Source organism: Leptonotus elevatus, chromosome 4 (assembly GCF_054856555.1).
Source record: "Leptonotus elevatus isolate MCC_2025b chromosome 4, RoL_Lele_1.0, whole genome shotgun sequence".
Classification (NCBI taxonomy): Eukaryota; Metazoa; Chordata; class Actinopteri; order Syngnathiformes; family Syngnathidae; genus Leptonotus; species Leptonotus elevatus.
Window position 1 is genome coordinate 23139922 of NC_141242.1, and position 11717 is coordinate 23151638.

At 36.5% G+C, this 11717-nt stretch overlaps 1 protein-coding gene across 1 annotated transcript; it reads left to right on the forward strand.

Moving 5' to 3' along the window:
- The first annotated feature begins 2451 nt into the window (after positions 1-2451).
- Positions 2452-10059, forward strand: ces3 (carboxylesterase 3). Its single transcript, XM_086074860.1, has 13 exons — positions 2452-2654; positions 5045-5246; positions 5338-5476; positions 6078-6211; positions 6358-6511; positions 6654-6758; positions 7131-7232; positions 7306-7446; positions 7562-7642; positions 8190-8331; positions 8527-8676; positions 9212-9284; positions 9637-10059. The coding sequence occupies exons 1-13, from the start codon at positions 2588-2590 to the stop codon at positions 9821-9823; spliced, it is 1677 nt and encodes a 558-aa protein (XP_085930986.1). The 5' UTR covers positions 2452-2587; the 3' UTR covers positions 9824-10059.
- The last annotated feature ends 1658 nt before the right edge of the window (positions 10060-11717 follow it).

The window sequence follows — 11717 nt, forward strand, 5'->3', positions numbered from 1 at the left end:
TACCACTATCCAACAAGCACACGGTCAATACGGCATACTACTGACTGCCCCTTGTTTGTGACGTAAGATATCGCACTCGTCTTCTATTGGTTCAAACTTATGCATGTTTTAAGAGACTCAAACACGTAAATTATTTGACATTGTGAATGGCGTGTCTTTATTTATTGATAATAATAATAGTAACAATAATAATAATAATAACAACAACAATAATAATACAACTATGTTGCCCCATATTTTATATCTGTATGTGTCCATATTTAAACCAGAGACACCTTTCATTATATTTAATTTGATTATTTTTATTTGTTTTGATTATGTGCAAAGTGTAACGCAATTGTTCTTCAAATATTTAAACATAGTTTAATTGTAATAGTGGTAAGCTCAACTAATAATATAGTTTGGTTAGTGTTAACCTAAAAGAAGGTGTGACCAGTTCCATTTTGTACAGTAAACTGTGATCTGAGAGATAAGCAGTCCTTGACTGATGGTTTCACCCATTTCTGCTTAGAACATTCAATGCTGGCATCTAGTGGTCAATCTTTAGAGTCAAGTGAATATAATTTTATTTATTTCATAAATTGGTTCATATCCTGTAAAGAGCTTTTCTAGATATGCAAAGATACAAATAAGCTGTTTGTTTCTTCCACTTTCTGCTCTCTGTCAATGTCTGATTCATGACTATCAATGATCTACAAGTAATTATTTTTAATATTGTTGCCTTACTACAGTTTGCTCTTGTTTTGGTTCTGAATGTGGAGATGGGATTTAATCACTGTTACAGCACGGAGGCCACCCCAAAATCTTGAAAATCCGAAATGATTTGCCTTATCACCTTGTGTAGCAGTTTTTCAAAATAACAGAGAAATATAAACAATATGTAATTCCTTGTGTGATTCATTTCAGTGTGTTTAATAAATTAAAGTTAAAGAATTTCAAAGCGACCTTTGCATTCTTCAATTTTTCTATTTTAAATGAAAAAGTTTGGACACCCGTGCTGTAATTAGAGGCCTGAGTGCAGCTGTATGGCAGAATACTGGGGGGAAAGGAAAAAAAATTCTTTAACACATTACACATTTTCAATTCATTTTCTATAGTGCTTATGCTCACTTGGATCACTAGCTGCAACCTATCTAAACTCTTGCAGGCCATATCAACAAATTAACATTCACACTCACATTTGCACTTTATGGAATATTTAGAGTCTTAACATGCATGTGTTTGCGGATACCCAGAGAAGGACAACCAATATTTGACACAAAACTTCAGAACTATTAGACAGAGGTGCTTTTTTTCCTCTCTCTTTTTTAAATGAAAATTACATATACAATTCAATATTTACAATTGCTGATCTTATGCAAAATAAAAATCTTCATTTTCAAATAGGTGACTATTGTACAGCTGTGTGTTTTTTTTTTTTTTTTTGTGGCCATAGAACAGTATACCAACTCTACACATCAGCATTCTGTATATGTATTTCATCATGTTCCTCAAGGAGAACCCTGTGGACTATTCAAGGATGACACTGAACAAGAAAACAACATTAAGCGCAGGACCTGATTTTGTTCTTTTTTCACCAAAAACAACTCACACAAAGTTTTTATATTTTTGAGGTACTAAGTTTGTCCTGCACATCATTCCAAACCGAGGAAAAAATTACTAGACCTAAATTCCTAATCACTTTGTAGTGTAGGTCAATATAAGACCCGGTGTAAGCGCAACTAAAACATATCTGCCATCTAGTGGTGATTGGTAGTATTAAAACCTAAAATTACAGTCGACCCCTGCATATTCCCAATTCGGCACCTGCTGATTCACATTCACAATTGTTGTTTTTAAAATATGTTTTCATATTTTTGAATATCCATCCACGTTTATTTAATAATTGTTTGGGTTTGTATTTAAAAACAACAACAACAAATCAAAAAAAAATTCCCCCTGCTTCCTTTTTTAATTAATTAAAGGGCCACTCAGAGTGCGGTTGCCAGTTGCCCATCTTTGCTCTCGGTCAAGGGTTGGTTTCCTGCAGGTTTTGGATGTTTCCCTGCTCCAACACAGCTGATATATGATCAGCTCATCAGCAAGCTCTGCATAATCCTGATAACGATCCTGCTGGTTGGAATCAGCTGCGTTGGAGCAGGGAAACATCCAAAACATAAAGGACCAAGTTTGCCCAACACTGCTCTCGGTGTTGCTGTAAAGCCAAAGGAATACTTGATAAGCACTGTTTGTCATGTCTCTGAAACCGTTTTTTTAAGCTTTATGCTAATTACAAGATGAAAAAATATGTACAAACAGGCCTTTGAAGGTCGCATTTTGCTTGTCTAGTCATGATAACAGACTAGTTATATTTTACTTGGAGTGGTTAAGGGACGGGGTTTCATTTATGACTCTGCGGTCAGAGTACTGTTTGTTCGTTGGAGGTCAAATCAATGGAGAATTTAAACCAGCGTTAGTTGTAACGTCAATGGTTGACGAGCGTGTGTGCGTGTGTGTGTGCGTATATGTAAGTTTAAAGGGGGAGACCGCACGACCAGGACAAAAACAGGGCAATCGTTCTAAAAGTTCCTGGTAGGGTACATTCGACATGAAAATAATACTGTTCATTGTCTATCTGCTTTGTCCTGTAGCAGTGAAAGCACAGGAAACACAAGGTAAGGTAATTTACATTACATCATCATCATATATCATCATTATTATTATTATTATTAGTAGTAGTAGTATCTACACATGGTGCTTGTAAAGATACATGTGTGAAGCCTGCCTCTGGAGGCAAGAATATACTTTTCATTTATAGATACAATACACATTACAACATGCCAAGAGCAGTCCTGTAAATCAATTTTCTCAGTGAAATGAAATCTGTAGCAGTCTATAAGTAAACACTGTTAGATTATTGTAAAAAAAATAAAAATAAAATAAAAGGAGAAGAAAAAAAATTGATTATTGTAAGGCATAAAAAGTTCAGGTGAGATATAGTTTAATAGGTATCCTATGACATTGCATCACTCTCTTTTTGTGCCCACTTCAAGTGTAGCACATGTCACGGTCTAAATCTACGCAGAGGTGGGCTAGACTGGGTTTTGGCATTTTCGCAGACACAGCTTGGTGCACAACCAACTTGATTTGCTGCCAATTGAATTGGCACAAGTTTCACCAAAATTGCCCTAGACTCTATGTGCCAGTAGTTAGAGGTCAGGTGTCAGGTGTGCCGGCCGCATGTTAAAAGGAAACGTCCTCACTACGCCAGAACGGTGTCTATGAATATAGAGCCAAAAATGTTGAGTTCCTTCTCAGTTCATGCTAAGCTTACGTTACAAAGTGGGAGGTAGTCATCAGATCAGCAACAGTTAATTTTGCCTCGCATTCTAACCGTGTCAGCATACATTGTTTTCACTTGATGACAAGTTTGACCTTTTTATTTTTTCTTCTATGTTTTGTTAACAACCAATGGAATGTTGGGGGGAAATGTCAAATGTGTGGCTAAATTAGCAAGTAGCCTTTGTTTAATGCACATTTTCATGCAAAGTTTCGTTGACACATTCATCTGGAAATTATATTATTATTATAAATTATTAGTATTACCTTGCTACTGTCTCTTGTGTATTGTTACAAGCTGCGAGCAACAGACAGTACATGTCTCTGGCATCAGGTTGAAATCTCTTATTTCCGAATTTGGTCAATTTAATAATTTTTCATAAATCCGTGCTATTGGTCAGTCCCTCCCCACCATCTTAATGGCCCAACAAAGATTCTGGGGGGTTTTCTCCAATTTTTTTGGGTGGGTTCTGAAAAAAATATGGTTTTAGAGATACAAAGCTTCTTCTTGACGCCACCGTTTTGCAATTACGTCATAATCCTCCGTATCTACAGTAAATGTTTGCATTAGTAGCACTTTTTTTTTTACTCTTAATCATTGATTCCCTAGTTGTGGTGCGAGTACCGCAGCACATGAAAGAAGCGCTAAAATTTAAACTGCGCCGATTGCTACGGTTGCTTGAACTTCTTTTTTTTATTTTTTATCCAATACAGTACATTTAAGTACAGTTCACTTGTATTTAACTTTTAAATACAATATCCTTCAATTCAATCTAGTAGAACTGTTTGTTTTTAAACATTCAGGTACAATTTGTACTTATTTTTTGTGTTTCGTAGGCTACATCTAAACTGAATCCTTCTTTAAATACAGTTTTTTTTATTTCCTATAATATATTCAAGCACAGTGTTAAATTTCAAACTGTGCATAATGTTTATGTTACAGTGGTTTACTATAAATCTAATCATACCGTTTAGGAATAAAAACCCTGCCTAATTTTTGATGAAATTTATACTTGGAGAATACAGTAGTTGTTTTCTTTTTATTATTATTATTATTTTTTAAATATCTTGCCGTAAAAAGTTTGACAACCGCTGCAGTGAATGATTACAGAGTTGATACGGCATTAAAATATTTTTTCAAACCTTCAAGGTTTTTGTCAGAATTAGTTATTCTGAATTTATTTGTTTTAAGTTTGAAAAGAGTTTTGAATGAATGACATGTCACTGCATTTGGTTAAAAGCTTGGCACCCTGCCAGGTACTATTGCCTTCAGAATAAAAGGCCAAGTGTGACCTCTAGTGGGAACACAAAAACCTATAAATCGTGAACTTTGTCTTTGGCTCAGCTATATCCCCTCTATGACAGTCCTATCATCCTATGCACTAACCCATCTGCCAAATTTTCACTCTATCCGTCCTCCACTCACAACCCAGAGTCCAATGTACTCTAGTACAGTAGAGTATGTTGCAGAATTTGAAGGTGCTGATTTTCACGGCTATTTCAGACTCATGTGCGAACCATCCCAGAATATGTAGAAAGACGCAGCATTTTCTGTAAACGGCAAATTACACAGCAGATGGTGATGGCCTTACAGCCCGGATCGCTCTCTGATGTCTGATGATATGATGACAAAGTCAATGGATGGATGGATGGATGGGCAAACCGACAGACAGACAGTAATAATATAAATATTTAAAACAAGATTAACTGTCTTTTACATGTTTAGGGGGGAGCATTGACCCTGTGGTTTCGCTGACAAATGGCCAAATCAGAGGAGAAATTGTGTCTGTGAAAGGGACAGAGATCAAAGTAAGGCAGTTCCTAGGAATACCTTTTGCCCGTCCTCCAGTGGGACACCTCCGACTGGCTTCTCCCCAAGATGCCGAGCCTTGGGAGGGGGTCAGAGATGGCACCCGCCAGCCTCCTATGTAAGATTGAATGACAAATCATGAATGGACAAAGAGCATGATTCGATTTGCATATTATAACTCCAATCTCCGTGTCTTTATTTGTTCCCAGGTGCATTCAGGACTCTGATATAATTGTGAATGCTTCCAGGGTGATGTCAGTAGAATACACTCCACCAGAAATTTCAGAGGACTGTCTGTATCTGAATGTATACACTCAAGCTGAGGCAAAAAGAGGTGACAAACTGCCGGTATGTTTACGACATTCTATATACATTTCAGGTATTTTATCTGAATCTGAAACTTTCATTAGAGTTCAGTAAATTCATTGTTCATGTGAGCAAAAGTATTATAAGGACATGTGTTATCTCTTTGCCCAGGTATATCCGATTAGAATATTTACACCAACATTATTATTGAATCCTAGTTGAACCATTAGCTGGTGGGAAATAGTAGCTAGCCCAACAACAACTATTAGTGACATCGGCAAACGACATCCTGAAGGCAGGAGTGAATGCATCGCAATCCAATAAAGATTGTTTATAAGAAGGCTTCACTAAAAAAAAAAAAGTGCTAAAGCTACAACAGAAGATGCAAAATACAAATTTGCAAGAACAATCACCCAAACTCAAATTTGTGTAAAAAGTACAGATATAATCATCACAAATTTACTGAGACACTTCAAGGGGCCGTGATTTACTTTTTGGTGCAACTTTAGAGTCATACCTTTTTATTGGATTACATTTTCGCATGGTCAAGGGGCATTCAGCTGTCAACATTACATAGTTATAGCAACACTTGCCTTATTTAAAAAATTAAATAAAAATCAGGCGTCTTCTCTGTGATTGTCAGGTAATGGTGTGGCTCCATGGAGGAGGTCTGGTAATGGGCGCCGCCTCTCAGTATGATGGTACTCCATTGGCTGCTTATGAAAATATAGTGGTGGTTGTCATTCAGTATCGCCTCGGCATTCTGGGATTCCTGGGGTAAGACACCATATTGTTTACCACCTGTGGTCAAAGAAACCTACTTATTAATAACCATTACACACATATGTTATATCTTTCTATAATTATGTGTTAAGATATAAAAGCAAAATAACCTGAATAAAGGCAACACGGCATTCCAACAGCACTGGAGATGAACATCTTCGGGGGAACTGGGGTTTCTTGGATCAGCTGGCAGCTCTTAGGTGGGTCCAGGAAAATATTGAGGCTTTTGGTGGTGATCCTCAAGCGGTTACCATTGCTGGAGAATCTGCAGGTGCCATCAGTGCATCTATACTGGTAAAATAAATAAATCACTAAACTAACACAGAAAGTCTCTTTTTTTTTTTTTTTACAAATACATCGTATACAATGAACATATGGACATAAATTGTTTTACATACCGTGTAAAGATTGAATCCAATATGCTGTACCTCCTCAGACTCTGTCTCCCTTGGCTAAAGGATTGTTCCAAAGGGCAATTTTTCAAAGTGGAGTTGCAACAGTTGGTGCCTACACTAGCAGACACTCAGCAGGTCTTGTCAAGGTATGTGTCCTAAAGCAGTTGATTGGGGAGTCAGTCACTCAATACGTAAGATCTTGGTTTGATTAGCATCGAGTTGAATGTTTCAATCATGCTGCACACCAAATTCAGAATTTTATTAGAGGGAGACAAGGCAGAAGAGCAGTACTCAAAAACAAAACAGAATAAAACAAAGAAATGGCTATCAAGACATGAGGAGTCAAAAATACTAAATCAACAGAAGGGCAGATAACAAACTGCATTGTACATACTTAAAGAAAATTATTTTTAAAAAATGGCATTTTACTTATAAAAAATAAAAATTGTATGTGAGTTTTGTGTGTGCACTGGGTCACATCTACGGTAGTTATATTTTTAATATTTCTTTACAATCAGATTGTAGCCAACCTGACTGGATGTTACGACGGTACATCACAGGAACTGGTTCAGTGCTTGAGAGGAATGACCAAAGACGAGTTAGTTGATGCAACTAAAAAGGTAAATGGAGCGCATGCAGTAGGTAGAAGCAAAAGTTCTAGTAGAATGAACTGGATTTGTTGTTGTCGTTCAGATGAAAATTTACCTGGGAGGTGTGGTAGATGGTGTCTTTCTGACTAACACTGCAGAGGAGCTTCTAAAAAGAAAAGAAGTTATTTCCGTTCCGGTTTTGATGGGAATAACCAACCATGAGTTTGGGTGGATCCTGCCTCAGGTAATTTAATTCTAAACATCATCATATTTCTGTCCTCAATAATAAATGCATTTATCCCAATACTGATGTCAAACAAATCAATTGAAGTTGTATGTATTGTTGATGTGGTTTGCAGAGTTTTGCGCTTCCTGGCTGGGAGAACGGTATGACCAGAGAGTCTGTGCTGGCAATGGTGCAAATGTTCAATCCGGAAGGGGTGAGCGCCAAGAATAAGGAAGGAAAGGAAGAAAGAGAGTGCAGCAGTCTATATGGAGTCCCTCAAAATATTGTTTCCTGATGAGAACACCAGGGATCGCAGTTATTCCGTTGCAAAGATTTGTTAGGCCGACTGTAATGTGTCCAATTGTCCAGTTCAGTCATATTTGGACGCATTGCTTGGCCTTGGTGGTGATGTTGCAGTTGCTGGTTGTAACTACGGCTAACTACGGTCCTGGTAGAGCAACTGTAGTTAGATACCAGAATGAAGGGAGGAGAGTCAACCTTTTCATCTAAGCAAATCTCCACGCATAGCTCGATTAGTAGGACAAATTGAACATTACCTAAAGACATTCTAATTGCCCTCCCCCATCAAAGGGGACATTTCCAGAAATATTTTTGCTTTTGCACAGGCGATAAAGTTGGTTAGTGTAGTGTTTAAAATGAGATAATAACAATCCTTGTACTTTGGTATGAATGTAAAGCTATAATGATTTTTGTGCTTGACGATAAAACTCTAATGTTTTATGTAATTATTTGTGATTTAGGCCTTTTTAGCCAATGGTCTCATCGTGGACGAATACCTAAAAAATGCCCAAACTTCACATGACATTAGAGACAGATTCACTGAACTCATGGGAGACCTCTTGATGGCGCTACCAGTGGTCAAAGTGGCAGACTACCTCACAGGTCAGAAATACTTTTACGCATATTGTTAATATTATCACACAGTGCTACTTTAGTCTGTTTTCAACCCTATACATATAAGATAAAATTGAAGATCCCATTTTAGACATAGATAAGGCCATCACCAGTATTGACAGATTTGTTAAGCTGCATCCTGAGTCATCCGTCAGCTGTATCTCTATTGTCTTTCATGTTTAGATGCAGGCAATCCAGTTTACATGTATGAATTCGGATATCGTGCTGAGATGCACAGAGACTCCAGGCCCATATTTGTGAAGGCAGATCATGGAGACGATGTCGGCTTTGTGTTTGGCGGATGTTTCTGGAGTAAAAATGTACAAATTATCGGTATGTACCTGTAATTCCTAAAATACTGGACAGGCTAAATAAAATGAAAAGTATCATGTAAGGGCATTTTGGTGCCATGGATGAATGAACCTATTGTTATGAAGTGCCAAAGAGGCCAAAAATAACATTTACCTCTCACATATAGTACAGCCAAAAAAACTCTCACAGTCTCTTACCTTTCTGGTGTATTTGGGAGGGGCTTTTTTGTTGAGTTAAAAATAAAAACAATAAAAATCTGCAATTCCACCAACAAAACGTGGAAGGGAGATTTTTGTGGGGGAGAGTGTAAGAGGTGTATTTGTGTGAGTGAGAAGTTTTTTGTTTAGTTTTTTGCTGTATGAGTTTTGTTTTTTTTGCTCTATGAGATTTTTTTGTGTGTGTCAATGAGTTATTTGATGTACTGTATGTAACAGGTTTTTGTGATGAGTGTGTGAAATATTTAGTTATTTGGGCGTATGTGAGAGATAAATGTTGCTATTGGCTCATTGGATGGTTGTCCATTTGTCTTATCTGATTCCATTGGATCCATTTTCAGGAAACATTACAAAAGAGGATGAACGACATTGTTTAACCATAATGAAATACTGGGCCAATTTTGTGCGCACTGGGTAAGTAAAAATGAGAATTCCACCCATCGATTTATTGATATTTCTGCCGTTAGTCTCATGATAACTTTTATGGGGGGATTGTGTATCTATTACCACTGGAGCATCCCCCAAAAAATCGAGCACATAAAGATTGTCAGTTTCTTCATTTGAACCAACAAACAAATTATATGAGGTTATATAAGATCAAGTTCAGATTGACACCATTGTAATATTTGTTTTTGTTTTTTTTATCAATTAGATCAGTAATGTGGATGATGTCCATTTAAGAAAGAAAGAAAGAAAGAAAAGAAAATGAAAAATAAAAATACAATGACCATTGCAATGACAGGCTTTGTCATGTTTCTCCCCTTAGTTCACCCAGTGGTCCAGGGCTGGTCGCTTGGCCTCAGTATGACAGGCAGAAGCAAGAGTACATGGAGTTCGGTGTGAAACAAACTGTAAGGCAGAAACTGAAGAAGGACAGAGTCCATTTTGCAACTGTCACTCTCCCTCAGAAAGTGGAAATGTTAGCAGCAGCAGCAGCCATATCTCGAAATTGAACCTGAAAAATGTCTCTTTAGTGTCCATTAGGCTACTACTGTTTCAAGGAAGGAGATTGTTTTCCACCTCTGTGCTACTAATGTGTCACACCCCCTTATGACCTTTGAGTAATGATTCAACTGAATTTTGTATTTAAAAAAGGCATGTTTATTCAGTTGTTGCATATTTTATAACAATATATGTAATCGATTGGAATCATTCTTTGCTTTAAAAAAAATACAACCGTTATGACCCATTTGAAGGTGTACAGTAGTATATATAATTACTAGGCCTTTAGCGAGTTGTGTGTTTATGGAGTGGTGTTGAATGGCCTCTAGAGGGCAAAAGCGAGTGACTAGAGATTACGTCTGTAATGTGAATGTAGAGATTTGTTTCTAAATACTTTATATATGCTCAGACAAATGTGCTGTGCTGGGACTGAGAACAAATATTGAATTGTGGGGCTATAGCGTTAAACTGTTTTTCACCATTTCATTTTTCCTGACTTATTGGGCGTCGCCAAAACAGCACCCGGTAATGCATTTGGGCACACCAGAATTAGTTGCCCCTCCACAAACTTTTTCTTCACAATTATATGTAGTCATAAGAACATTTCCAGTCAAAGCATGCATCCATTTTTCAGGGGAGCGCGGCTGCATAGCGATTTAGAACAGAGACAATGGTTTGATTTTTCATGATTTCGAAGCCTCATTATAAATACTTGGAGGTTTTTGATTTTTATAATCATTCCAATTTAAGAACACTCTTCTCTGCGAAGTGTCAAAATAGAAATTGTTGTTTTTACTCTAAAGGGCATATATATGTAATCAAATGATAATAATATGACTGAGAAAAACAAAAGAAGATCAACAACTTATATTGGCAGTCATTGTTTAAAAAAGAAGAAGTTTGAAGTGATATATATATGTGTATATGTATATATATGTGTATGTATGTGTATGTATATATATGTATATGTGTGTATGTGTATATATGTGTTTATGTATATATATATATATGTATATGTGTAATATGTATACGTGTGTATATGTATATGTGTATATATGTATGTGTATATACATGTATATGTATATATATGTATGTGTATATATATATGTATATGTATGTGTGTATGTATATGTATGTGTATGTGTATATATGTATATATATATATGTGTATATATATTTATATGTATATATATGTGTATATATATGTATATGTATATGTGTATGTATATATATATATATGTGTATGTATATATGTGTGTGTATGTGTATATATATATACACGTATATATATATCACACATATATATATATATGTATATATATATGTATATATATATGTATGTATGTATATATATATATATATATATATATATATATATATATATATATATATACATATACACATATACACACATACGCTTGATGTGAAAGAATTTGTTGAAATTGATAAGTTTAAAATATATATATATATATATTTTTTTTTCACGTTGGGTTACTGGTAAGCACGTCCGCCTCCCAGTGCAGAGGACGTGAGATCGAGTCCGGGGTTCGGCCTTCCTGGGTGGAGTTTGCATGTTCTCCTCGTGCTTGCGTGGGTTTTCTCCGGGTACTCCGGTTTCCTCCCACATTCCAAAGACATGCAGGACAGGTTAACACTCCAAATTGTCCATAGGTGTGATTGTGAGTGTGGATGGTTGTTCGTCTCTGTGTGCCCTGTGATTGGCTGGCAACCACTTATGGGTGTACCCCGCCTACTACCCGAAGCCAGCTCGGATAGGCTCCAGCAACCGCCGCGACCCTTGTGAGGACTAAGCGGTTAAGAAAATGTATGGATGAATATTGAAACACCAAAAATTCTACACACGATCCCTTTAAAAAGAGCCCGAGAGAGTGAGGTACCTCAAAT